The sequence below is a fragment of the Cervus canadensis genome, chromosome 18, assembly GCF_019320065.1.
Source record: "Cervus canadensis isolate Bull #8, Minnesota chromosome 18, ASM1932006v1, whole genome shotgun sequence".
Taxonomy (NCBI): Eukaryota; Metazoa; Chordata; class Mammalia; order Artiodactyla; family Cervidae; genus Cervus; species Cervus canadensis.
Genome location: NC_057403.1, coordinates 53833205 through 53861181, shown reverse-complemented (window position 1 = coordinate 53861181; position 27977 = coordinate 53833205). Strand labels below are relative to the sequence as shown.

The following is a 27977-nucleotide window of genomic DNA, read 5'->3' as shown; positions in this document are numbered from 1 at the left end:
ATCCTGGGATGGGGTTGGCGTGTCTGGGTCCCCATCCTGGGGCCGCACTCGAGGAGCACCCCTGCCAGGCCAGGGTAGCCACATGAGAGAAGTTTCAAGTAGCATCTCTGGGCACAGAGGGTGTTCAGGAGGGTCCTAGGTGCCTGGGCACACACATGATGTGGAGTGTCGATTGACTGGTGACTTTGGAGCCAGGCTGGCTCGCCTGTTCCCCTGGGGTCTGGCCTGGTGACGTCTCAGCGTTCTTTGCAGATCTGGGTTCTGAGCTCTGTTGGAGGGGTCACACCATGTGGCTGGGCCCCATGTCAGTGGCTGCTTCTGTCCACCCGTGGAGATAGCAGAATCAGTCGGGTTCCCCAGTGGACACGAGTGAGTGCCCGCCCCTGGGCGTGGACTGTTTCTGATCTGCAGGTCCCTCCGTGCAGCCGTCCACTTGGACACTGACATCCTTGCTACTTCCTCTCCTGGCTCTTTGCCCCCACCGCCTGTCCCCTCTCCATTATTCCACCAGAAATTTCCATGTCTCTAGACCTAGCTTGGCGAACTTCTTCTTAAAGGACCAGGTGTTAGATATTTCAGGCTTTGTGGGCTGGTCTCTGGTGTCTGCTGCGTATTCTTCTCTGTTATTTACTTACTCTTTAGAATTCTTTAAAAACTTGAAAGCCATGCTTAGTTTGGCTGGCTGGTGGGTTGTGGTTTGCTGCAGCCTCCTCTGGACCAGCCGTGTGGGGTGTGGGCTGGCTGGGACACCCACGTGTGAAGTTTTCGTTTTCTCAGCACCAGCTGTGCCCCAAGCCTGCCAAGCTGTATACATGTTGGTTCCGTTAACTTGGATAACAACCCTGTGAGTGGCACTGTGAACCCGTTTCACAGATGAGGAAACTAAGGCACAAGGAGATGAGAGAACCAGCCTGTGGTCTCACAGTTGATGAGGGCAGCACTGGGATTTGAACCCAGACCAGCAGTATCTGTCTTAACCACAGAACCTCACCTCATGGCTTTGGCGCCTGGCTTCTCTGCTTTCTGCCCCTTCCCTGATAATTTTGGATGTAAAGGAAGCCGGATTCTCTTCCTGGCCTTTTCTGGATCTTGTGCCCCTAGCCCCATTGACAGTTGCCTCCTCCCATCGTGCCCCATCACCTTTGCGTGCCCTGCATTAGGGAGACACCCTCTGGAGCAACTCAGAGTTCCAGAAAGAGCTTCAGCAGCACCTGTTCCTCGGTGGCCAGCCCTCAGGTCACACCAGGCAAAGCAGTGTCCCTTCAGCCATTCGGCCCACATTCTGCAACCTAATATCTAAGCCACATGGACTTGGCCACAGCACATGACCGAGGCGGGGAGTAGAAGCCCCAAGTGGTCAACCCGACATTGCCTGCTGGACTTACCCTGGCGGTAGGGGCAGCTGTGGCTGCAGGGTCACTGGGAGAGACCGTCCCCTGCCATCAGCCAGGCACAGAATGTGATCCCTTGGTGTCCTGAAGCTATGGGCCACCAGAGAGACTGGTTCTGAACTTTCTGGCCTCCCAGGTTGCTGTTAAAAAGACAGGGAGTTTTGGATAGGTGGTTCAAATGGGAGAGAAGACAAGTAATTATATGGGGATACAGTTACATGAAAGCTATTAAAATATCAGGAAAAATTAATAAGACTCGGTGCTGGTGAAGTTACAGAAATGTGGCTGATTAGTATTGCTGCTGGAAGCACAAATCTGTATCATATTGTCTTTTCCCCAAACCATTTGTCAGTCTGTATCCAGGGTTTTAAAAACACCCCATATCTTACCCCAATAATCACTTTGCTAGAAATGTATCCTAAGGACTGCGCTTGGAAGAATGAAAATGATAAGACACACAAAGATGTTCTTTGCACTGTTATTTATAATGGGGGAATTATGAACATCCAACAGCAAGATACAGTTAGGTACACTGTTACGTATCCCTGCGGGTGGAATATTCTGTGGCTTTAAAATGGGGTACACAGAGCCCATTTGAGCACAGAGAAGCTGATGATCTAACGCTGAGTCAAAATAAACAGAACACAGAATTGTAAACGTGTCTTGATTACAGACTTAAACAAATATGTCCATGTAAGTCCAGACTGGAAGAGGCCTTGGATCGCTGGTGCGACTGTTCACAGCGTGATAGGACCCCTTCCAATGGAAGCACACTTTAATGCTGTCTCCGTTTGTCTTAGTGCTGAATGTCAGGCAGACGATTTTGCCACTTCCGTGTTGTGTGACCTAGGACAGGCCACTGGCTGTATCTGAGCCTCATTTCCACCATCTGTGAAACCTCCACAGATCCCTGGGGCTGTGAGACCTGGAGGGGTCTGCCTTACAAGGCCTTTACGGGTGATAACTCGTTATCCAGTGTGGAGCTGGTCGTCACCATCTAGCCTGAGGATGGTCGTGAGGGTGGAGGGGCATAGACCAGGCACCCCTGCCGGCTGCCCCGAGGAGCTCGGCCTCTGACACTGAGCCGCCTGCGAGACGGGTGTGGGCGGCCTGTCCAGGGCACTCAGCTCCGGAGACTTGGAGCCGGGCGCTGCCCCAGGCCCTTTCCTTCGCTTTCATGCCGTCAAGTGTGGTATGTTTCAGTCAGGACTTCTGTCCTGGGAGCCAGTGAGATCTTTGAACTCTTGAGTCTCATGCAACAGGGGGCTGAAAACTTCTGTGTCACTGTGGTGCTGGCGTCACTTGAAACACGGCCTCTCTAACGGCTTTCATTTGGTGAGGGTGCCTGTCATGGGCTGAATTGTGTACACACACGCGCGCGCACACACACCTCCAGGTCCTATATTGACGTGCTAACCCTAGCACCTTAGACTGGGGCCGTACTTGCAGACAGGGTCTTCACAGAGGCGATTAAGGTGAAATGAGGTCATTAGGGTGGGGCCTGATCCAACAGGTCTGGTGTCCTTGTATGAAGAGGAAATCAGGACACAGACATGCACAGAGGAAGAGCACGTGAAGACGCAGGGAGAGAACGCCGTCTGCACGCCGAGGAGCGAGGCTTAGAAGGAGCCGAGCCTGCTGACCACCGTGGTCTCCACTGCCAGCCTCCAGAACCGTGAGAAGAGCACGTCTGCTGCTTGGGTCCGTGCCTGGTACTCGGTGGCACACTGCCCCACAGATGCCCGTGAGAGGTGCCGGCACCCACAGGTGGTGGCGGAGGGTGCTCAGCAGTGTGTGGAGGGTGCGTCTGGGCATCAGTGATTACCCCTTGTTGTCGGACATTGACACTGTTTCCCCCACTGTTGTAAATAATGTCTTCCTGCGTGTTCACTGCTCTTAACGCCCGTAGAGTGCGTTTCCAGAAGGGTCCTGGGGCCGCGGCTGCTGCGCATTGTTCTCCACCCACCCCGAATGCATTGGTCAGCGCAGCAGGTCCTGCCGTGTGAGGAAGACACCCCTCAGGCCTGGGGAGCCCAGGGCCTGGGCCCTCAGCCACACAGAGCGCCCTCCAGGGGGCCACACGACCTTGAAGGTCATCTTCTGGGCTCTGACTCTGAGCTGGGGTTCTCACAGGAGCGGGGGGGGTGTCGGAGGAGCCCTTTGGCTGGGAGTGGGAAGACCGGCGTCCACAGGCAGCTCAGGCTCACAGGCTCCCAGGGCGGAGGTCAGCAGGCTGTTGGCAGCTGCGCTGCATCAGTCGTGTGGGAACGCAGTCCCCGGTCATCCTCACAGAGATTTTCTGTGGTTGGTTCTGTGAGAGAGAGAGTGGGAGAGAGCGAGTTGCGAGTGAGGTGGAGCCGTCACCAGGCACCTCTGCCAGGCTGGGAGCTGGCCCTGGCGCCCTCCCTCCCTCCCTCTGGGTACAAAATAGCCCGTAATAGGCTCTGGCTGTTAGGAGTCCAGAGACAGAAAGAAGAGATTGACATCATGCAAGTATTGGGTTCGGTGAATGGAGTCCCGCTGGCCCCTTTGCCGTGTTAGTGGCTTTTGTCCACCTGGAGAGGTCTGCTCGGGGACCAGCACCTCGGGGGCCAGTGCTGGGGCCCGGTGTTCCCCTGGGTTCGTGTCCACCTGAACCTGTGAACGTGCCCGTATTTGGAAATAAGGTCTTTGCAGATGTGATCCAGTGATGATGAGGTCAGGCTGGATGAGGGTGGCCCTGAATCCACTGCCTGGTGTCCTTATAAGAAGAGGGGAATTTGGACCCTGGCAGAGAGAGTGGTGGGCGGAGACGGACACGCACACAGAGGCCACGTGAAAAGGGAGGCAGGGATGGGAGCGCAGCTACAAGCCAAGGGACGCCGCATGGCTGGCAGCTGCCAGAGGCCAGAGAAGGCCGGAGGGTTCCTCCCTGATGCCTTCAGGAGGCCTGTGGCCCTGCCCACACCTTGGTTTCAAACTTCTGCAGGCTGAGCAAACGAGTTTCTGTCCTTCAAGCACCTGGTTTGTGGTGACTAGTTACGGCAGCCCTGGGACACACACACACACACACACACACACACCCCTGGGACACACACACACACACACACACCCCTGGGACACACACACACACACACACACACACACACCCCTGACCAGTGGACCTTCCTTTTACACACACACACACACACACACACACACACACACACCACCACCCGCTGACCAGTGGACCTTCCTTTTTACACACACAACACACCACACACACAACACACACACACACACAGCACACACACCACTGAACGCAGTGGGACCCCTTCCTTTTACACACACACACACACACACACACACACACACACACCCACACACACACCACACCACACACACAACCACACACACACACACACCCTGACCAGTGGACCTCCTCTTTACACACACTACACACACACAACACACACACCACCCCTGACAGTGACCTTCCTTTTACCACACACGACACCACCACACACACACACACACAACCCCTGACCAGTGGACCTTCCTTTTACACACACACACACACACACACACACACCCCTGACCAGTGGACCTTCCTTTTACACACACACACACACACCCCTGACCAGTGGACCTTCCTTTTATACACACACACACACACACACACACACACACACACACACACACACCCCTGACCAGTGGACCTTCCTTTTCCTCCCTCTGGCCCTGCGTGCACCCTCTTAGGAAGCCACGATAGTGCCCGTTACACGCCTTGTCCCCGGGTAGGGCTGGCAGTGGGATGGAGGGGCAGGGGCCAAGGCAGGAGGGGAAGGGAAGGGGTGACTCTCAGAGCTAACCCTGTGGGCAAGGGGGTGCCTCCCCCTCCCGTACTCGCCCTGGCCTCCTTGTCCAGTCTCGACTTCCGGGGCGGGAGTGAGGAGTGGCGCTGTGCCAGGCCCAGGGCCATCCAGAGTGCCCACTGCGCCTGTCCCTCTCAGGCCTCAGTTTCCCTCACTGTAAGATGGGTTTGTAGTACCCTTTGTTTAGGCCCTCTTGGGGAAATAAGCAGGCTGGCCCATGGAGGGCAGTGTGCTCGACATTTGCGTGGGTCTTGACAGAGCCTGACTTGGTTGTAGAGCAGCTGGGCCTGCTGCGAGAGGGCGGCGGGGTGGAGGATGCCCATGGAGGAGGAGGGCACCATGGCTGAGGACGTGCTGTCGAGGGGGCAGGTCCCACGTGGGGCCCCAGCTGTACCAGTTCTATCCTGGGGTAACTGACTCTGCCTCAGTGTCTCCAGATGGGAAATGGGCGAGGTGAGAGCCCCAGCCCCACAAGGAGCCTCCGGTGACGGATAAGAGGGTGGGAGATGGAGCCTGACACGCACGAGACTTGCTGTGCCTGTGGAGGCAGCTTGTCTTCATTTCTGGGCTGCGTTTGGGGCTGAGGAGCAAAGTGCTGGCTGGTCAAACCAAAGGAAGCTTCTAGGTGCAGAAGCCTTTGCATCTGAAGGTTGGTCATCCCTTGAAAGAGCAGTGGAGAATGTGACACAGTGGGCGTCTAAAGGTCCCTAAGCCGTCCACTCCTCCCCTCTGTGCTTTTGAGTTGGGGGAACCCATGCTCAGAGGGACCCTGACATGTGGGAGAGGTGGTGCTGTCCAGACCCGCTTGCTTTGCCCCTGGCCCACTCTGGTTTGTACACTGAGGACTTTGCATAAAACTGGGGTCCTGCATCCGTGTCTCTCCCCCCTGGGACCTGGCTCATGCAGCAGGAAGCATCTGGCAGGGGTCAGCGGGTGGTCTGCAGTGCGGAGGCGTGGTGTCCTGCTCACAGAGGCCTGTCTCGTCACCATGGACCCCTTGGGCTGGGAATGGGCAGCTCCCCAGGAATGTATCTTTTCTTGTCATCACTTCTTTCCTTCCTGTGTTTTCCGGAATGGCATAAAAGCCCCTCTGTGCCAGCGACAGCCTCAGGATCATAGGCCCCCATCCTTGTTCCCCCGAGACCACCAAAGTGCTAGTGTGCCCACTGCACAGATGGGGCCCACTGAGCTCTGCCAGGCCGGCGTCTCTGTTTCCAGCCTGTGTCAGGGAAGGCAGGCTCCCCCGGTTGCCCCGCTCTGCAGGGGACAGGTGCGTGGCACTTCCCAGGGTGGACCCAGCCTGAGGGAGAGGGGGTCCCTGCTGCAGCTTTCCGCTGCTCCAGGGAGCCCTGGGCTGCTGCCACCCACAGGGGTCCTCCGCTGCCCAGGCGGGCTCGTGGGCCTCGCGTGATGTAGGAGCATCCTCCTGGCCCCGGGGGCCGGCACCCACCCCCACACTCAGCCCCTCACCCCTCTCCTGGAGGCAGGGGGTGGGGAGCGTTCTGTGACGTGTCCTCCACCCCTCTGTGCTGGAGGCAGCTCAGTGTAACCCCGTGCCTGGGTTTCCCTCGCCCTGTTGGGGCCCCCTCTCCAGTGGGTGGCTGTAAAAATAGCACTTGCTTTCAGTTAGGAGCTGGGGGCGGCGGGGGTCCGGTTTCCCTGCTCCTGGAGGAATTACCGGCCCACATGTTGCCAGGAGCCTTGGCTGGGAGAGGCAAGCGTGGCTCCAAGCCGGCGAGCGGGCGGCGGCGCAGATGGAAACTCGATCCCGGCTCAGCAGACTGTTTGATTTATTTTAAAATCAAGCAGATGGCTGCTGCAGGGGTTTGTTTAAGTTCAGCTCCGAGCCGGGCCCACGGCCAGGAGCCTCGGGGCAGCTGCGCCAAAAATTTTTCAATGACTTTGGTCGTCTAACCACCTCTTCCCTCCCTTGTGAACTTGAGCCTCACCACACACATGTCGGCCGCTCGCGCCATCTCCACGCGGCCCGGCTGCGCCCAGCTCTCCGGCCCCCACTTTGGCTTGCCGCGTCCGCCTCTGTCTTTGTCCTCCTGTATCTGCCTGTCTCTGCCTCTGTCTCTGAGTCTGTGTGTCTCCTGGTTTCTGGGTCTCTCTGGGTCTCCTCACCACTCGCTTTCCCAGGAAGCCTTCCCAGCTCTCCCTCGGGCTCGCCGGCTTCCTCCGCACCCCTCTGCCCCGCCCTCACCCACCCCCAGCGGCACCACTCCCGCCGTCGGCACTTGGGAGAACAGCCAACCTTTGTGGCCACTCAGTGTCCTCTGGGCTGTCCCCTCTCCGAGACACTGTGGCTGGGAAAACCAGGCCTCGACCATAAAATCCTGCAGTAGACCAGCCCCCCTAGGTCCAGTGGCTCAGCTCCCGCCTGGGGCAGGGAGGCCGGGCGGCCTGCAGCTGTCCCTGCTGGGGGCAGAGCGGATGGCCTGAGCACCCACGAGGATCCCACTGTGTGGCTGTTTGTCTGGGGAGGCCGGCTGGGGGCTGCCAGCGGGGTTCACGCTCCCCCATGTGCTCATGCACAGATACCCACACACCTCCCCCAACACTGCTGGTTGTGGACAGACCAGGGCGTATCCCCCAGGCCCCCAGAAGAATTGACTGGCCCCCTGTTCAAATGGCAGCAAGCTCTGCAACCCGAGACCCATCCCCTAAGGGACCCAGCACCCGCTGCTACTTCCTAAACAGACCAAGGCTTTAAAGAGCTGCCAACTCTGTAAACAACCCCAGATCCACAAGGGGCGCTCTCTAGAAGGGTGGGACACGGCCTCCAGCCAACTCTGCACCAAGGAGGGAGTTGGAGGGCTGATGGCACTCAGGCCCCTGACCTGGGCTGGGGTCAGGCCCCACGGCAGCCCTGATTGGGTCCAGGGTGTTTTTCTGTCTCTGGATGGGATAGCCAGCTCTGGTTGATGTGGTGGGTTCTGACTCAGCTGCCCACCCCAGCCCCCAGAGTCACCCCAACTCAGTGACCCACCTCAGGGAGGGCGGGAAAGGCCTGCACTAAGCTGGCCACAGGGCAGCTGAGGGTCTAGCACGGGCGCTGGGGAGAGGGCGAGGCAGGGCACTGGTTCCACACCTCTCTTCCTTTCGGCCGCATCCACGCTGGCAGGGACCTAGCCTGGCCCCTAGTGCCCCTCTGCCCCGCCCCGGGGTCCTCAGTGGAATGACATGCTTCATGGTAGAGGCCCCAGCTTTCTCCATCAGACTGCCCTGAATGGATCCAAGGGGACCTCGGGGACAGACTTGTCCGGAACGGCAGCGCGCGGGGCCCAGCCCTCAGCTGGGTCCAGAGCAGAACTCCTGCGCCCCTTGCCCGAGGCCCAGTTGGTCAGGTGGTCACAGGACCGCAGGATGTGCTGGGGGCAGCACCCTTGGGTACAGGACCATGGCCTCTACACACCCCCGGGGGGATAGTTTCACATCCCAGCACAATTGCATTAGTTCTCCAGGGCATCGTGGATGGTGGAAACCAGCCTGCCAGCAGCTTTAAAAATCTTCGTATCTGTTTTTCAAAACAGCCCATTCCCATCTCCCATGGCCATGCACCAGCATCTCTGTCAGATCAAATAATTTGAAAATTATAATGATTTTGGCACCTCCTGGAATAGCCCAGGAAGCTGAAAGCATGGCCCAATTAAAAAGTGCATCCCAGTTCGCTTCATGGATAGGATGGGTGGGGGTCATTCCTGTTGAAAATGCACCCTGGTAGGTGGGGAAGTTTTTGTTGATTTATTTTCTGTCTCACTGGTCCCCTGCCTGGGCTGGCCTTCACTGCACAGAGGCCTGGATCCACCATAGGGCTTCATTAATACTGTGACTTCTCTTCTCTTTCTAGTGTAATTTTTGTGTACGAAAGAGGAAAACAAAAATTTTAAAGCTGCAGATCCCCAAAGCTGTGAAACTTTTTGAAATTTCATTTTCTAGGTGGTTTTACCAGAGTGATGTTTTTGTTCGTTTACTGATTAGTTGTATGAAGGAGAAGATGGTTTATGGGTAGGCAGGCATCAAAGCTATCACACCCGTGTGTTCTACCTCAGGAAAACACCGAAAAATGCCTTTAGACCTACCAATGTTATGAATTATAAAGTCTTCAAACTGCTAAGCTTGATGATAGCCACATGGGGCCAGCACCGTTTTTCTTACCGTTCTTTACTATATAAAAAAATAAACATCATGTAAAATTTACCATTACACTCATCTTAGAGGGTCCAGCCTAGTGGTGTTAAGTATGTGTGTGCTTTTGTGTGACCATCACCACCATCAAGTTCCAGAACTTTCTTATCACCCAAAACTGAAACTCCATACCCATTTCCAGTACCATATTCAAGATGTTATGGGGGCAGAGACACTGCCTGGGCTGCACAGGGCACACACAGAGGTTTCCCGTGTAGGGGCCAAAATCCCTGGATGCGGTGGAGAGAACAACAAAGGAGCAGAAAATTGTGTGCTGAAGACAGGGGTGGATACAGAGAGAGGGACCAGGGGAGAAGCAGAGGAAGAGGGGGGTTGAGGAACAGAGGAGAGGTTCCTGAAGCCAAACTTAAAAAAAAAAGGCACCCTGGGTCTGGTTGGCAGCTGTGGAACATTGTTATATTTGAGTTGAGCTGGAGGCTCTACAGATTAGTGAGAGCTGTTCCAGTTCCAGTTTATAGCTTAGTTTGAGTCAGACTCCCTGGTCTCCCGGATGCCCAGTCCTTGGCGGGATCCAGAAGCTCCATCATTCATTCCATGGAGGTCTGCTGAGCATGTTCCGAGTACGGGAGACCCAGCTCTGAACAGGACAGACCTCCCTCCACTCCCCACACCCTCCCCCATCCAGTTTATCTTCTGCAGGCAGACCTGACCAAGAAGAAAGTAGGGAACAAGTATGCACTGTGCTATCAGATAAATCTGCAGCCAGGTATCACCGGGGAGGTGGGGAAGCCTGGAGGGAGCCCGTGAGCAGGGGCTGTATGGGAATTGACCGACATGCTTGGGAGCGGGTGGGAGGCCAAGCCTTGACTGGCAGGAGGGGCCGATCAGGCGAGGAGTGGTCCTGGCAGAGTGAACAGAAAAGCAGTCACTGCAAAAGTCCTGATGGGGAAAGTGCTAGGGGTTCTGTAGGTACAGCAGGTGGTTGGCTTGGCTGATGGGTAAATAGGGAGGAAGGAGAGCCCAGGGGAGGTCCGAGAGGCCAGGGGGGCTACAGGACGTCGATCCCTGAGAGTTCCAAGTGGGAAGGGGATTTTGGGGGCAGTTCCCTAGGGAGATGTAAGCTGATGGGTGGAACCCCCATCCCTCTGGCTGCTGGATGGGGAGCGAAGTGGAGAGGGCAGGCATGGACGTGGCATCAAAGAATACGTTGAGTCCTATCAGGGTCCACTGGTCCCCCTTTCAGTTGGCCTTTGATCATTCTGACTGCTTCATGGAGAGTCTCGGGCTCTCCTCAGTGGCCCCCTATTGGTTGCTATACAACTTACCTACTGCTGTGTAACAGAATACCCCCAAATGTTGTAGCAGAAAACAAGGTTTGACTGGGGCTGGGCCGTCAGCTCCAAGATGGCACCTCACGCAGCTCTTGAGTGGAGCCTCAGCTCCTTGCCGTGTGGGTGTCTCCCTAGAGCAGCTGGCTTTGCGCAGAGTCAGTGACCCAAGAAAGAACCACGGGGAGCCTCAGTGCCTCAGATGACCTGGTCTCGGAAGCCACGCACGGTCACTCCTGCCCTGTTCTCTTCACGGGACGCGAATCCCTAAGTCTGGCCCACACTCAAGGGCTCTACCTCTTCGGGGGAGTCGTGTCAAAGAATCCGTGGATATGTTTTTAAACCACCACACTTGCTGATCTCCATTTTTAATAGAGAATAGGCCTTCGGTCCTGAGCCTTCATTGGGAGTCTTATTTGGCTAAAATTGAATAGCATTGCGTCGTTTTCACAGTTTGTATTTTTAGGGTTATTTTCCACTTATGTTGCTTAATACTGATTTTCTTTTTAGGGTAGTCATGTACATTTTAATGTATATTTAAGCTTAAAAAAATGAGTTGACTTAAGGGAGATTATGAAGTAAGAAATACTAAGTAGACTTAAGAGGAAGGACAGAGAGAGTGAAAATGCCATACAGTAGGAGGTGGAACGTGATGGCCACGGCTGGGGCCTGCTGGCCGCAGGGTAGCTGAGAGTTCAGGCTCTGGGTTCGACCCCTGGCTCAGTCTCCTGCAACTGTGTGACCATGGGTGGCAGTCTAGCCTCTTTGACCTGTTTCCCTGTTGATAAAGTTAGTGAGCCGCCTGCTGCCTGGGCACTGTGGGGCCCAGGTGGGGTGAGGTATCCAGGGAAGGGCTTGGCACAGGGCCGGTTAGGGAGTAAGGGGCCATGAGTGTCCACTGCTAGGATGGCAGCCTCTCCACACAGTCTGCAGGCTGCTTGAGGTGCTCCTGGGGTGGGTGTGTGTGTGTGTGTTGTGTGTGTGTAGCTGGAGAACTAAGGAGAAACCCCCCCACCCCCCTGTTCACTCAGAGCAGTGGTAGCACTTGTTGGTGAGGATGGGAAGACTCCTTTGGGGGGTGTCTTCATCTGGTCAGAACACTGAGGTTACCCATAAGAAATCAGTGGCCCGAATAGCGGTCGTCCTCCTCATCCACTTGTCTGCCTGCCCAGCCCTCCTCTGTGCATCTGTCTTCTCTGTCCTTTCATCCACCGCATGTGTGTATGCATCTGGCCTGCCTGCCTTCCATCCTTCCTTCCGTCTGTCCTTCCATCCATCCATCCATCCGCTTATTTTCTTTCCATTGTCCACACGTGCATCCATCACCCATCTGTCCATCCATCCACCTGCCTTTCCTTCTTCCATCCCTTCGTAGCTCTCTCTTACCTGGTTCCTCGTGGCATTCATCCATCCATTTATCTTGTTTTCCTTCTGGGCATCCCTCCGCCAGTCCATCCATCCATTTTTTCCTTCCTTTCATCCATCCATGCATCCACCTGATCATCCATCTGTGCCTTGGTCCATCCATCCATTTGACAGGCATCGGATTTTGTACTGAGGATGTAGCAATGAACAGAAGAGCCCCTGCCATCAGGGCATTCCTGTCCAGTCAGGGAGGCCTATATGTTGTGAAGGATGAGGAGATGGTGGGTTATGCTCTAATGGTGTCGTGAGCACCTGCTGTATACATGCAGCCTCATCATGATCAGTGAAGGCAAATGCATAAGGCCCTCATGGTGGGTGTGTGTCCACAGGACAGAAGTGTCAAAGGGGATGTGATCAGCTCTACCTTGCAAGGGAGGGAATACTTGAAGGGCTCTTGCGGGATGTGCAGGTGGCTGGAAAGGGTGACTGAGGTGGCAGGAACCACACAGGCAAGTTTGGGGATGTCTGCACGACTGAGGAGCCTCCGGACAGCATCCTGTCCTGGAGGAGAACTTGCAGGTTGGGGCCAGAGTCAGGGGTTGCTGGGCCAACTTGAAGGAAACTCAGAGTCGCGGAGGATAAGCGTAGGCAGAGAACATAGCAGGGGGGTTATTTCAGGCCAGTCAGGACTCCGGATACATGCTGGCTCTGTGAGGAGCCCTGGGAGAAGGGAACTCGTTCACTAACTCACTCAGCATGTCCTGCCTGCTGGCCATGTGCTGGCACAGGGGTGCAGCAGGAAGCAAGACAGGCAAGGCCCTGCCCTCACCATCCGATCGGAGGCCTCAAACATTAAACATAAATCGATGCCACAGGAATGCCCTGCCAGTAGTGAGAAGTGTGTGGTAGAGAAGACACTGGGGTGCGGTGGGGGTGAGGAGCGCTGCCTGGAGCGAACAGGCTGGCCTCTCCCAGGAGGGGGGTCACGCATGCCACGGGGCGTGGGGGGAGAACAGCTTCCAGACAGAGGGGCAGCTCACAGAGGCCCTGTGGCGGGGACAGCTGGCCTGCTGGGGCGGGTGTGTAATCCAGGCTCTACGGACCCCGGCACTCAGCTTGTGACGAGTGAGTGGACTGCAGGTGTGATGTTGGAAGTCAGAGATGGAGAGGCCTGTACAGGGGGTTTGTGGTTTTTTTCTGTGGGTGCTGGGGAGCCTCTGAAGGTGGCTGAGCAGGGGAGGCTCGTGAGCATCGTTCTTGGGCAGCAACATGCAGGATGGCCGGGATGGAGAGGGCGAAGCTCTCGGGCCGGAAGCTTCTGGGAGTGCTGAGTCAGTGCAGTTAATGCCCAGGCTTTAAGGTCACCCAAGCCTGGGACCGAGTCCTCCCCTGCCGCAAACCAGCACTGTGACCCAGGCGAGGTAGTCCTGCCTCTGAGCCTCCGTGTCCTCACTTACAGAACAGGCCTAACCACGGCGCCTGTGTCTGGGGTTGTCATGGAGATGCCAGATGTCCGGTGTGAGCAGCCCCTCCCCTGACTGCGTAGGAACTTGTGCCTGCTCAGTCACTCAGTCGCGTCCAGCTCTGCAACCCGGTGGACTGTAACCCACTAGGCTCCTCTGTCCTTGGGATTCTCTGGGCAAGAATACTGGGGCGGGTTGCCATTTCTTCCTCCAGGGGATCTTCTTGACCCAGGGATCGAACCTACATCTCCTGCATTGCAGGTGGATTCTTCAGCACTAAGTCACCTGAGTAGGAACCTTGCTCACATTGATTCTGGCAGCTTCCCAGGCCGGCGAGAACCACGTGTGTCATGGATGGATGCAGACCGGCAGGAGGGCAGCTCCATCGTGTCTGATGAAAAGAAGATATAGAGATGTGTCTCAGTGTACCATTCTGCAAAGGGGCCTGGGGCCTCCCACCCTCCCTGGGGAGAGAACACACCCAAGTTACACGGCCCCCAGCCCCGCAGTCTATTTGAGCTGTGCAGGGCCTGGGCGTCCGACAAGCCAAACAACTGTTTTTGAGTCACTGCATTATGGCAGCCAAATGGAACTGCTTCCATGGTCGGCTCTAGGGGGAGGGGTGGAGGGACACCTCCTCCTCCTTGAAGGGGAGGCTACTTGGCTGGAGTCAGGAGCGCAGCCTGCAGAGTGGGGGTGGGGGGCCTCTCTGGACCCGGGCTGAGGTCTGCCCCAGGCCGACAGGGTGCCCACTTCGGGGCTGCCAGGCTGGCTCTGGATCGGCAGGGGTGGGGGGAGGAGGGCGGCTGCGTGGAGGGGTGTCTCTCCCTGCAGGCATCGGCAGGCTGGAGCCAGCTGCTCTGGCCTTGGCAGGGCGAACACAGAGCAAGTCAGCACAGCCTCCGCAGTGCCAAGGCCGGGAGCAGGCTTGCGGCTCCCGTTCCGCTTCTGCGGGCGGGGCCTTTGTGCCCACCTGGCTTCCCCCTGGGCCTGGCCCTCCTGTACCCCCACATTCTCTGACAGTGAAGGCTAATTAGAGCTGATGTCTACTGGGGCCCCCTTCTATGTGACAAGCAATGTGCAGAATGTTTTCATGTATACTCAGTTGTTTAACACTCACAAGATACTGCTCGCATTTTATGGAGAAGGTGATGGAGGCACAGAGGAGTTAAGTGACTTACCAAAGGTCACACAGCCAGCAAGTAGTAGATAGAGCTGACTCCAGAAGCCATGCTTTTAACTTCTTCATGAGACCACCTCCTGCAACCAATAATGACAGTGCCAACTGCAGCCCATAGCCTCAGGTGTACAAGAGAGAACCTTTCCCTTAAATCAAAGTAAATCCAAGTATAATATTCTTAGCCCTTTCCTCTTGTCACGAGCTGGCTGCCACAGCTCCAAGCATCACGTTCTTATAGGAGGATAGCATCCAAAAGCAGAAGGGGAAGGGATGGGGTCTCCTTTGCCATTTTCTCTTTGGGGCAAGGGTGTTTTCCAGAAGATCTTAGCAAATTTGTCCACCTGTCCAAGTTGGGTCACATGCTTATCTGTAATTGCAAGGTGCTGGGAATACGAGTATCTGACCTTTCCAGACTTCATGCGTGGCAGGCTGTGCCATCAGAAAAAGAGGCAGGTAGGAATGGCTGGTGGGGAGCAGCCCAATTGGCCTGATCTTCAAGCAGGGGCTGCCACCTCCCTTTTACAGATGAGGAATGAGGCTCAGTGGCAGGAGCCTGGCCAGGGTCTGTGGACCCCGTGCTGGCATCAAGCATCTGGGCGGGGTGCTTCCTCTGCGTTCGTTTTAGAACTGTACCTCCAGCTGGGGGTCAGGCTCTGGCAGGCTGTAACAGGGCATATTTTTCTTTTGGGCGTCCTTGTGTGACTCAGGAATGAACATCTAGAAGGTTCTAAATCACCCTGTACTGTACTGGAAGAGCTGTGTTACCCACACTCCTTTCTGTTTGCAAATGCCACAAACCCAGTTCCAAAAGGATGTTTGTGGACTCCTGTAACCAGTGAAGGGTGAAGCTGGCCCTCGGCACCCTTGGATCCAGAGTCATAGGTCCTTCCGCCTGTCTCCATCCTCAGCTTTGCTCCCTCCCGTGTGGAATGCGTCCTTGGGCAGGTTCTTCTCTCAGGTCAGAGATGGCTATGGTCAGTTCTAGGCTCGTATCTAGTGACTCCAAAGAGGGCACAGAGAGGAATTCCTGGGAAATGTCCCAAGGAAGATTCTGATTGGCCCACCCTTGTGGAGGGGAAGGAGTGTGTTGGTGGACAGGGCCAGTGGGTCAGGGAGGGACAGATGCTGGTTAGATACAGTGAAAAAGTTGCTTACTGTAGATGAGTGAGTGGAAGGACAGAGTGATGGAAAGGTGAAGGGTGGATGGGAGGATGGATGGATGGATAGATGGACAGATGAATGGAGGCATGAATGTGCTGATGGTTAACCAGATAGATGCTTAGATGGACAGATAGATGGACCTATAGCTGGATGCATGGTTGGAATGGGAGATGGCTGGCGGGCTGTAGCTCCCCCTCCGTCCCTAGAAGCTCCCAGGGTAGAGCTGCCTGTGTGAGTGATAATGAAGGCTCCATTGGGTCTTCCACTCAGGCAGCTAACTGCTTAGCCCCTAAAGCCCTTCTAAACCTTCAGTTTCATTTTTGTAGCAAGGTCATTTCTGCTCCTTTCCCCTATGAGTGTCTTTAATAACACATACTCTTCCCACAGCACAAAAGGATGCCTTAGAAAACTTGAAAGATTTAGAAACACTTGCAGAAGCACATGGGGAGTCATGGTCCTGGCCCGCAGGCCCCTTGACGCTGCCAGCGGGTAGGTGTCTGTGGCTCTTCTCTGACAGCTGCAGGTGCCAGTGCTCGGCGGCCCCTGTGCCTTGGTTTAGGGAGCGCCAGCCTCATGGGGCCTGGTCCCAGCCAGACTTGCTTCCTCCCAATGGGGCGATGAACAGTGGTGACCTTTTTGGCAGGAGAACCAGAATCGAGGTGTGGGCTGTTCCTCCATCTCTTTGGAGGTTGGTTTGTTGCTACAAGGCTACAGGGAGGCAGGCGTTTTTACAGCTTCTTCCTTGGGAGCTGCCTTCTCAACTCAGAACACGCAAATTGCAGGAAGCCATGAGTTGCTTCCTTGGGGGCACACTCTGAACGGCCAGCCCTCATGTGAACGTGAATGTTCTGCCCATTTTCATACCAGTCTGTTCCCCTCGGGCAGGCAGCTCGGACCACCCTGTCAGACACCCTCAGAGGGGCAGGCAGATGGGGGTTAGGCGGTGGATGGGCTCTGAGTGTCCAGAGCAGAGAGGGACAGGGTTGCTCCCCGGTGCTGCTTAGGGTGTGGGCTTGGGAGCAGAGTACACGGGTCCTCAGTTGGGTCTGCTGCCGCTCAGGCCCTCACAAGGTCTGGCTGTGTTCCTGTGTGAGGCATCAGGCAGGGAGAAGGCGGCCCTCTCCCCATGCCCTGGGTTTTCCTTCTTAGGCCCTGCAGAAACAGCAGTGCCCTGCTCTCGGGTACCTGCGCTTCTGCCCAGAATATCTGCTGCTTTTCATCAAACACGCGAGGCCTCCAGGAACACAGACACTCCAGGAGGCCTCCATGACTCCAGCTGAAGAAAGCTCCTGTCCACCCTGGTTGCCTATTCAGGATATCAGTCCTGTGTCTGTGTCCTTTCTGATGTGGGTGGACGTATGAGTGATTCTGGGTTCCAGCGTGTGATGCACTTGAGCAGGACTCCCACGGCTGGGCTTCTGGGTGTGTGGCCATGGGTCAGAGCGGGTGGTGGGCAGGCAGAGGCAGGGGACTTGCGCTCTCTGGTCCCAGGGGTCTTTTGGGGGCTGCTGCCTGGCCTTGTCCTCGTCAATGCAATGCATTGGGGAAGTAGGGTAGCAGCTTTCTCGCCCCAAGAATCTGAGGAGCTACTTCCCTCCCTTGCAAAGCTGCTCACGAAGATGAGGCGTCTGCCAAGCCACATTTATCAGCCAATCATTAATTCATTTCCTCATTTTTTATTAATCATGGTCCACCAGCCAGAGCTTTAGATGGGGATGAAAAGCACTGGGGAGGCACCAGGTTGACAGAATTGCCACCCCAGCCAAGGAAAAGGGGAGCTGGAGCCCAGCTGGGGCCCTCCAGTGGGGGCTGCTCCACCTTTGGGGGCATTTAGAATGGCTCCAGGGGCCCTGTTTGTCTCCTCCCACCAGGGGGAACTGCTCTGACAGCCTTGTGCGCACACGTCTGTATGTTTGCATGTTTGTATTCCTGTGTGCATGCGTGTGGGGTGAGGGCGCACATGGGAGGTGTGAGTGTGTGACGTGTGTGCACACAGAGCCCGTGTGCCTAGTGTGTGTTCTTGTGTGTGCGTCTGTGCACGCAGTGTATGTGCGCAGTGTGCATGGGTGGAGGCAGCAGGAACAGACAGACTGACAAGGAGTTTCTCTGGATGATTAATGGCCTTTGGAAGGAGGCGCCGCGTCCATCAGACGCTCCTGGCAGGTTCTGAGCTCGGCTCCACGCCTGCCTCCCGGCTGAACCAGCCCAGGTGAGGCCGTGTTCCCAGCCGGTGGCCCAGGGCTGGTGGGTCAGGCCCCTGAGGGAACAGAGAGCCCCCTCCAGGGCTGCTTTCAGCTTGGCCTGCCCCAGGTCCTTTCTGCCCTTGCCCCCCATGCACAGTGTGGACCACCCGGTCAGCAACGCAGAATGCTGCTCTAACCCCACCCTAGGGCGCCCACCCCCCAGGGATTACTGTTCAGCAGGATGAGGCCAGGGCCCAGGAATCTGCATTTTAACAAGTGTCATGGGAGTGATCCTGGAGGGCTGCAGACCACACTTTGTGTGTGACAAGGAAGGTGCCCCCGCCTCGGTGCTCACCCCTGTGCGTCCATTCCGCCTGCCTTTTGTTTGCTGGGTGAGCCTAGGCAGGTCACTTTACCTCTCTAGGCCACTTGCTCATTTTTAATAGTCATCCTGCCTCTTACTCGTTTTGGGATCTTTCTGGGTCTCAACTTCTTCATCTGTGCGGTGTTGGTAATACTAGCCCAAGCCTCCTTGGGTTCTCAGGTTCTTGGGAGGAGTGAGTGAGTCATTCCCGTGGGCATCTAAGTGGCTGTCACTGTTGTTCCATGCCCTGGAGCTGGGGTGTGTGGTTAGACAGGGCCATGTGGCGCACAGTGGGTTCTCAGGGAAGCGAGCATCTTTCTAAATCCTAGTAATAGTATCTGAGCTTACCGAGCTTCCTACCACCTGTGGCTTGTGGCCTCCTCATCCCCAGTTTACACACAAGAAAACCGAGGCTCGGAGAAATCACAAGACTCATCTGAGGTGAGTGGGCCCAGGAGGGTTTGATCCCCAAACCCTTGGGATATTATTTCTGCCCTTGGCCTTCAGGTGGGGGAGATGGGTGAGGTTGAGGCTGCCGAGTCATTAGCCCCCTCCACTCCCCCAGCGGCCCTGGGAACGCCAGGCCGGGCACGCGGGGCGGGCGGGGCTGGGAGGCGCTGGAGCCACAGCCGCCGGCAAATCCAGCCCAGCTGGGGGATTAGACCGCATCTGGCTCGGTTTACACCAGAGAAACAAAGGCGGCTGCCGGCGCCTTTATCTGGTAGGGAGGGTTGGGAGGGGGGGCTGCCCTCAGCCCTGTGGGAGACCTGGGTGGAAGGGAGGAGCGGAATCTGGGCCCTGATCCCGACACTAGCTCCCCTACCGCCCTGTGACCCGCAGGGAGGTGACCTCACTTCTCTGGATGAAGGACAGAGTATTCCTGGGGTGAAGTAGAGGGGGCAGGCTGTGGTGTGGGGGGGCAGGGAGTCCTCGGAGCCCCGGGTCCCTGCAGCTGCCCTTCCCAGGCAGCCTGCCCGGCCCGCAGTGGGGGTCCTCACCCTAGGGGCACGTGGAATGTGAGCACTTCCCCCTTAGGCTGTGGCCCCAAACTTAGCACTAGGTCTCCCCTTCAGTCGTAGAAGGGAAACGGCCAATAAAACAGAAAATCAGAGGGAGCCCGGAACTGCACCCCTCCTCCAGCAGCAGGGAAGTGTTGGCTTGGGGGGGGTGTTGGGTATTTAAGCCTCCCTGACCCCAAGGGCGTTCTGGCCCCCAGAGGGGTGGATTCTTAACTCTCTCCCCACTGACGCTCGTGGGTGTGGAGGTGTTCTGACTCTTCCCCGTCACCTTAGGGGTGGGGGCTTGAGCTCCCCCTCACCGCCTCAGGGGTGGTGTTGGGCCTGGCTCCTCCCCCACGGCCCCAGGGCTGGGGGTGGGGGGTACACCGCCTGCCCGCCCCAGGAAGCAGGACGGCATGGGTGCCAGGCTGGCGGAGGTGGCCGGTGGGTGCGCGGCTCGCCGGAGCCAGGAGCTGACCTTATTAGCCGGGGGCAGCTGTTCGTGAAGCACATCTGGCAGCGGGCTGGGCCGTATCCCGCGGACTGCCCCGCCCCCCAAGCCTGGCGTTACCTTCCAGGAATGCTGGCAGCGCCTCTCGCATCTGGAGCGTGTTTCTGGGGCAGCCGGCGCCCCCTCCGGCGCCTGGCCCGGGGCTGGGGGTGGGCGCCACCCCGCCCGGATTTCCTGGCTCCTCCCTCCTCCTGCCGGTGTGGCTCCCAGGGTAGGCCTGCCACTGGGCCCCGAGACAGAAAGGGCAGCGGATGTGATGTGGCTTTCTTCCTGGGAGGAGTGCAAGACCTCAGGACCAGCTGCTTGGCCCCCACTTGCTGAGAGGGGAAATTGAGGTCTGGAGGAGTCCGAGGCCTCCTGCAGGGCCCTGTGGCTCCCATGTACAGCCGCGGTCGTAGGGTGGATGCTGATTTTGGTGTTAACCTGACATCACACAGGTGTGATAGGTTCATTATCAACCCGCTGTGTCACCGTCCTGGCCCGGTTTTCACCTCTGGCTGGCTGGATAGAAGCTCCGGGGCCTGGGACCTGGCTGGGGGTGCAGTAACCAGTGAAAGGCAAAGCAGGCAGCCCAAGGCTGCGGGCAGACGAAGCCGTGTGATGCCTCTCTGGTTCCTAGCCCAGCCGCGTCATTCTCAAGCTGTGTGATCTGGGTGTGTGGCTTCGCCTCTCTGTGCGTCACCCTTGGCTGTAGGATGGGCTGGTGGTGGTGCCTCGTGCAGGAGTGTGACACTGTGGGTGACGGCCTGAGAACAGTGCGGGGCAGGGTGGAGCTGAGGGCCTCCATGGGCGGGGCAGGGGAAGATGCTGTGACACACACACAGTCAGATGCACGAAAGAGATCAGCAGCTACATGTGTCTGAATCCAGAGCGAAGGTGGGTGGGCAGCTTGTAGCCAGTGTGGAGGCTGGGAATGTCCACTCGGGTGCATCTCTTGAACTCTGTGGCCAGGCAGTGGGAGCCCTTGAAGGTTCATGAGCAGGAGAGTGACCTGGACCCCACAGCAGCAGTCCCCTCTCCACTTTGGGAGGAGCGTCCTGGAAACTAGGGGCACCCTCTGCTTCACACTGACTTTCTGGCGCCCACCAGGTACCCCGGGACCTCTGCCCAGCTGCCCCTGCCAGCGCTTCCCCAGGCCCCACACCCTCCTCCTCCTGCACAGCCTCCTGCATCACGTGTACCCTGAGTGTGTCCGTCACCTCACCCTCGCACCAGGGGTCTCCAGTGTGAAACCAGATACTCGTAGATGGGCTGAGGGGGACTTCTGGACAGACTGGTGGACAGGGGCCACAGGCCGATGGCCTAGCATGGACAGAGGCTTGGAGAGCTTGAGTGGCTGCCTACTTGGGGGGCCTGTCCCAGTGATTGGAATCCTGAAAGGGGAGTTCAGATTTGAAGTTGACAACGGGCTCCACCCTTCGGGGTTTGCCTTATCCTGGAAGTCATGGGGAGCCATTGAAGGTGGGTGAGTGACGCTCCTTCGGGCAGGATGAGCTTGTCTGTTGCGCTGACCCCCGGCGTCTTGAGTGGGCAAGATACATCCTAGGACCCCCTCGTTACTGTTTGAGTGAATGAGGAAGGGGTACTTGGGGAGCAAAGCCAGGGGCTTGGCTGCAGACAGGGTGGTGGGTAGGAGTGGACGGTGGAGCGCTCTGGCCTGGGCTCCTGGCGGGGCTACCCAGCCAGCTGTGCTGTCAGACCCACGATGGGGGAGTGTTGGCCATGCATAAAGGGACCCCCGGGGGTGGCATCCTGCCAGGGACACTTTCTCTGCCCCAGTTCCCTGCGAGGCCCAGCCGGAAGAGCCTAGGGGCCCGACCCTGGCCTGGCACCATAGGGCACCTGGGGGGCCACCCCCAGCCCAGTCACCCGCCAGCCTGCCCTGACCTCCCCCAGACGCCCTGTCTCTCCCGCCAGCATCTGCTGCCTGCTTCCTCCCTCCCCCAGAGCCTGTTTGTTTTTCTTCCAGAACTATCGCCTCCCACAGAGGCAGTCATCCAAGGGAGGTGCTGTTCTGTCCCCTGCCCTGCACAGCCATGCCTCGCAGCCCTGGAGGGGATGCTGTGGGAAGCTGGACCCCGGGCGGGCAGGCGGCATCCTCAGATGCCGGGATTTCGTCAGCCTTGGCTCCCCGTTCTGTCGGTGGAATCCCGGGCGCACGTCCTGGAAGGGGGCTCTGGAAGGCCCTCTGCTTGTCTTGGCCCCTCTGCCTGCTCCCCTTCGCCCCTTGCCCCCCCCCCCACCTCCCCCGGCAGGGTTTGGGCAGAGACCCAGTGGGGGGAGGGCTTGGTGGGGGCGGGGGGGGGGGGTTGGGGGAGGGCTCTGCTGGGCTCTCCAGGTGGCCTGTTTGGAGCAGAATCACTGCAGCCTGCTGGCGCCTGCTGCTCTCCCCCATGCTGGCTCCACCCCTTCTTCCCATTTTTTACTTTCTTTTAGTCAGTTCATCTGACTCCTAATGAAGACTTACTGTGTGCTGGCTGGTGAGACCTACCGAAGTAGGGCCGTAGGAGGGTGCCGTGACCAGAGTGGGCTCGTGGCAGACCACCCTTACTAGCGTGGAGAAGGGGGCGAGGTGTCTGATCGGCCTACATGAGGACAGATGAATATTGAGTGAGGTACCAGGTGTGAGCAGAGTGGGCGTCGGTGCCCCCTGCCATTCCCCTGAGGATTTGGGTAGGGGTTTGGAGGGGGCGGGGAGAGGCAGGTGCTGGGAGAGCCGTGAGGAGGGACGTGGATGCACCCCTAGCTGAGAATTCCTGCTGAGCCTTTCCTCTTCTGAAGCCTCTCACTGGCTCCGGTCTCTTTCAGGGCCAGAAGTCTTGCCCTTGAACTCCGGCTGCAGCTCCAGGGAACTGCGGCTGGGAGAGGGGGAAGGGGCGTAGCTGGAAGGGCTCCTGCTGGGTCACTCTGTTCCCCTGAACACAGTTGGGGCATCACCCAGGGTCTGTGATTTTTTTTTTTTTAAGTTGTTTAGGTGCCTTAAAAAAATTTTTTTTTCTTAACTGAGTATAGTTGATTTACACTGTTGTGTTACTTTCTGCTATGCAGCAGAGTGACTCAGCTATGCATCTGTGTTCTTTTCCATGATGGTCCATCACAGGACGCTGGATGTGGTTCCCTGCGCTGCCCAGCAGGACCCTGTCATTGCTCCGTTCTCTGTGTGATGGTTTGCTCCCTCCCCGTTGCTCCCCCTCGGCGACCACAAATCTGCCCTCTTGGCCTGTGAATCTGTTTCTGTTTCATCGATGGGTTCATTTGGGTCGCATTTTAGATTCCACACGTAGGTCTATCATGTGGAATTTGTTTTTCTGACTTCCTGCACTGAGGATGATCATCTCTAGTTGCATGATTTCGTTCTTTATCACGGCCAAGTAATATTCCACTGTGTGTATACACCCTATGTTCCTTGTCCCCTCATCTGCTGACGGACACTTCGGTTGTTTCTGTGTCAGCTATCAGGAGTAGGGCTGCACACCTGGATGTGTGTGCAAGGCTGGAGTGTGGATTCAAGGGTGAGCTGAATCGCAGGCACGCTGACTCGAGAGGCCTCCCCCCCCCACGGGCCGCTGACCCTGAGATGCACACCTGGGGATGGTCGGCCTGGTGGGCGCACCTCCCAGACCCCAACACACTGCCTGGGAGCGGGAGGGGATGAGGTGAAGACCAGGGGACCACTTTGTGTCCGGAACACCACTCTGGCCCAGATGGCCAGCTCCACCGCAGTGCTGAGTGACCTGGTTGGCCGATGAACCTTCCCTGGCTGCTGTTTCTTCCTGAAGGATGGATGCCAAAGGTGGCCCCTTCGTGAGGAAGTCTCCAGCTGGACTCATTCACCTCACATGACACTTAACACCAGTATTTGTATCATTATTTTATTTAAATAAGACCCCCTTGTCCTTAAGTAAATTTGTTTTAAAAGAATCAGTTCAGTCACTCAGTCGTGTCCGACTCTTTGTGACTCCATGGACTGCAGCACGCCAGGCTGCCCTGTCCATCACTAACTCCCGGAGTTTGCCCAAACTCATGTCCATCAAATTGGTGATGCCATCCAACCGTCTCACCCTCTGTCATCCCCTTCTCCTCCTGCCTTCAATCTTTGTTTACCAGCGTCAGGGTCTTTTCATCAAAACTGTGGCAGGCAGCTGTGGCCCTGGCTGGATACTAATGTTATTGTTGTTTTTGGAGAAGGAGCTTGCTGACTGTGATAAAAACTCCTTTTGGGCCCCTTTTGGTTGGATTGTTGAGATAAAGTTATATTCCTTAGTGTTTTAAGCAAGTTAACTTAAATTTGTTATGTATCTAATTCTTAAAATAGTCCTTACCCAACATTCCCATTGCCAGTTAATTGGGAGCTTTTTATATGCATATATGCCAGAATTGGTACAGATTAGGGGCCTTGAATAGAAAGAAGTTCCCTCCTCTGGCTGGAGGGAGAAGGTGGGACTGGAGCCCTCTGCCTTGGTGTCAGCCTTGTGCAGGCTGGCAGTTCCACTGACGGACCCTAGGTGGCGCCAGAACCCCAAAGTGCAGTATCCCTCCGCTCCAGGAGTTCCTCACCAGGGATCCTGAGTGCGCGTGGTGTGGGGGTGGGGGTGGCACGTCTGTGTATGTGAGTGTGTGTGTGTGAGTTTTGTCTCTGGATGTGCTGGCAGTGGTGGGTCAACGTGTGTGTGTACGTGGGCATGTGTGCCTTTGTGTATCTGTGTGTTTGTGTGTGGTTGTGAGTTTGAGGGAACCTGGAGCACCCTCTCCACCGGCGCGCCACACCCTTGCTGAGAGCATGGTGTATGTGGGTTGCATGGACCGCCCCCCCCTCCCTGCCCGAGGCCCCAGCTGCAGGGCCCCTGCCCGCCCCCGCCTGGCCCATCCTCAGGAGATGTGATTAGCAGATGTACAGGGCCAGGCCATGATTTATGTTCCCGGTCGCCTAATTATTCCCAGCCCTGAAGGAGGAGAAATAAAATGCTTTGCAGGGCTGGGAACCCGAAATCCCAGTGGGGGCTCCAGGACGCCAGGCCCACCCCACCCCCACCCCTAAAGGCCCCAGACCTCCCGCAGCCTGGAGAGGGGGCTGGGGGGGGGGGGCAGCCAAGGGTACTGTGCCTGGAAGTGATGAAAGGGGGGCTCTCTAGAGAGCAGACCTGGGTGGGGGACGTCTGTCATCTCTTCTCAGTGCTGAAGGGGGATGCGGGCCCACAGTGGTGCATCCCCTGCTGACTGCGTGCCCTGAGGCAGCATCCCGGTGCTCTTAGGAGGTTCCAGCCCTTGCCTTAGGGCCTGAGAGGTGCCTCCAGATCTGAGCCCCGCTTCCTGTCTGACTTCATCTTGTAGCCACCCCTACATCCCCTGCACCGCGGCCTCCTCCCACTTCTCAGATGTGTAATTTCGTTCTCCTGCGGCTTTCGTGTCTTCTCAGGGCTGGTACCCCTTCACGCTGTCCACAGCCTTCCTTGGCCCCTGTCCTTTGGCATTCGTCTCTGAGCACAGGTACCCTTGGCATCATGTGGGCAGGGTCCACATCAGCCTGTCACGCCGTCCCCAGTGCCTGGACCCATGCTGGTGGGTGGAGAGTGCTCAGTAAATATTTGTGGTTTGGTGGAGGACAGACAGATGGTAAGCCTGCAGCCTTGCCGAGAGGCCCAGGCTCAGGGCAGAGGATCTCAGGGCTTAGAAGCCATGGGGCCCCGTGGGGAGGGGGGGGAGCGGCCTTGGAGACTGCTCAGGGTCTGGCGAGGCCTCATCCTCGGAGGGGTGCTGGTCTCAGCTGGACACATGGGTCCTCTGTCCCTCCTCTGGAAGCCTGGCTCAAGCCCTTGACCCCAGGGGGCTGTGTTTTGTCCCTAAGCCTCCAGCGGAGAATTTGCCACTCCCAGAGGAGGTGCAGCAGGATTCAGGAGCTCAGCTCTGACCTGGGGTCCCTGGCCTTGAGCACCAGGGGCTCCCTGGTGGCCTTGGGCAGGCCAGTCACTCAGCCCCTGTGTGTCCTTTCACACCTCTGTGTAAGTTGGTACATGGGCTGTCCGTGTCCCGGGGACCTGAAGAGGGGAGGCAGGGAGGGGCTGGCCTGTGATGGCTACAGGAGATGGCTGATTCCAGCCTTTCTTTTCTGAACAGTGTCAGAAACCCACAGTGTGGTGTGCAGCCAGGTTGGACACGCACTCGAACTCGAGGGCCCTTCTGTAGAAGGGTCTGGGGTCCATGCCAAGGTGGTGACTCTCATCTTTTGGCTGTAGGAATCCCTGGGGGATAAATCAGCCAGTGGCATGTGGTTAGGGCCTGCTGCGGGCAGCCCTGGCCTTAGAAGGGCTTTCTTGGGGCCTTGCAGCCCTGCCCATCTACCTGTGGGGCTGAGGACAGGCAGGCCTCTGGCTGGTGGGGTTGCAGGGGACCCTGATGGGCAGGTGGGCCTGGGGCCCAGGAGCATCACGCCCCCTCGCAGAGCTCACAGCACCCTCCCCCTTGGCTCTCTCCTGCGTGTCTTTGAGCCGGACTCTGTCTCCCCCCGCTTCTTGACTCTGTGACTGTCTCTGCCATCCTCGCCACCTTTGTCTCCTTCTCTGTTTTGTCTCTTCCCCCTTTTCTGTCTCTCCTCTCCCTCACCTCTCTTTTCCTCTCCCTCCTCTTCCCCACGGCCCCCTCCCCTCCTGCCTGCGTGCTCTCTGAGCAGCTGTTACCTAATAGGCTGTTAATGATGATACAGTAAGTGGAAGGCAGAGTCCTGCGGGAGCCGCCATGATCTGTGTAATTGGTCTCGACGGAGACAGAAGTATCTAATATTTACACGCCAGCATTAGTCCTTTGGGAGCCTTATCTTGGCTGGAGCCAAGCTGGGAGAGGCGGTTCTGGCTGGTACCGTCTCCCCCGTCCGTACCTGCTCGGAAGGTCTTCGGTCGGTGTGACCTGCCCGCCTTGGGTGGGGACCAGGGCCTGGGCCGAGGGGCCTGGGACGTGCGGGCTCCATGGGGGCGGTGGTCCTATTAGACCAGCGTGGTGGGTGCTGAGCGCCCAGCACCCCTCCTGTCGGTTCTCCCGGGGACATCACAAAGGCAGGAGGCCCCCAACAGTGAGGCCAAGGTGGGAGAGCTTAGGGCTGGGAGCGGGGAGGCGGGGGGAGGGACAGACAGGTGGCAGCTTCCCGGTGACGCGTGCAAAACTCCGGATCCAGCCGTGCCTGAAATCCTTCTGCCCCGGGCTGCTCACCTTACCAAGTCAAGTCCATCTTTTGCTCGATTTGCCTTTGAGGCACAGCTGGGAAATCCTGCCTTACCCAGGCATGAAAGGTTTTTTAAGCAGCAGTGGTGTTTGTTCAGATTTTATTGTACCCAGTAGCCCAATATACCCAGTCAGGAGGAACAAAGCTGGGCCAGAGCCCACCCCCCACCCAACTCTTTCTGTCGGCCCCAGGGCACAGTGGGGGACGTTGGTGGCAGATCCCTCCCCTGGCCTCCCAGTAGGAAGAGTGGGGCCCAGGAAGGGGCAGTTCCAAGGAGTGTCTCCTGGAGATTGCAACCCCTGGGAGGACGATGTCAGCCCAGCAACGCTCACGGCACAGCTGGGAGGTGAACCAGGACCCCCAGCTCTGGAGCCAGGGGAGCGTCTCTGGCTAAGGTCGCCGCTGGCCTGGGGCACAGGGGCCTCACACATTAGAAGTCACTCAGCGGAAACGACAGCTCCTCGGAGTAGAGCTCTGGGCTCTGTGCCACCACGCGGGACAGGCGGGCATCCAGGCCAGGCCTCGGGGCCAGGGGGCTGGCCGGGGCGCCCGCTCCCCAGCTGTCTGCCCAGCAGGATGCTGCGGGCCTTCCACGGGGCTGTTCCGGGGCTGTGGCCTCTATAGTAAACCCCTTCTTGTAAGTCGTGTTTTCCTGAGTTGTATGAGCCTTTCCAGCAAATGATCAAACCTGAGGAGGGGGTTGTGGTAGTTCCCCCAGTTTAGAGCTTCAGCTGAAGGCGAAGGTGCCCCGGGCTGGCAGTGGGCACGGACGCAGGTGACAGGGGATGGGCCGCACGGCCTCTGCTGTTGCTCAGTGGCTCATCCTGCTTAACTC

At 57.4% G+C, this 27977-nt stretch overlaps 2 protein-coding genes and 1 long non-coding RNA gene across 8 annotated transcripts in view; 2 read left to right on the top strand and 1 right to left on the bottom strand.

Moving 5' to 3' along the window:
* The window catches only part of GSE1 (Gse1 coiled-coil protein), a 390100-nt gene that overhangs the window by 32508 nt on the left and 329615 nt on the right, over positions 1-27977 (top strand). The window lies entirely within an intron of this gene.
* Positions 1866-20147, bottom strand: LOC122420252. The gene is made up of 4 exons (XR_006263246.1): positions 19990-20147; positions 14714-14792; positions 12091-13923; positions 1866-3702 (listed from the first exon to the last, which is right to left on the bottom strand). It is a non-coding gene; the product is annotated as an uncharacterized LOC122420252 (long non-coding RNA).
* LOC122420250 lies at positions 13918-26889 on the top strand. 2 transcript variants are annotated; one of them, XM_043435173.1, is made up of 3 exons: positions 13918-19141; positions 21019-21390; positions 21899-26863. In XM_043435173.1, the coding sequence occupies exons 1-3, from the start codon at positions 18937-18939 to the stop codon at positions 22363-22365; spliced, it is 1044 nt and encodes a 347-aa protein (XP_043291108.1). In that variant the 5' UTR covers positions 13918-18936; the 3' UTR covers positions 22366-26863. The 2 variants fall into 2 exon arrangements, 1 of the variants encoding a protein (XP_043291108.1); XR_006263245.1 differs by lacking the exon at positions 13918-19141 and adding an exon at positions 20570-20805 and having other exon boundaries at positions 21019-26889.

Excerpts from the sequence above, each read along its gene's own strand:
- LOC122420250 (XM_043435173.1), top strand. The coding sequence starts at position 18,937 with ATGGGTGAGGTTGAGGCTGCCGAGTCATTAGCCCCCTCCACTCCCCCA. Across the intron at positions 19,142-21,018 it reads GCTGCCGGCGCCTTTATCTG|GTACCCCGGGACCTCTGCCC; the intron begins GTAGGGAGGGTT and ends GGCGCCCACCAG. Across the intron at positions 21,391-21,898 it reads GTCATGGGGAGCCATTGAAG|AACTATCGCCTCCCACAGAG; the intron begins GTGGGTGAGTGA and ends TTTTTCTTCCAG.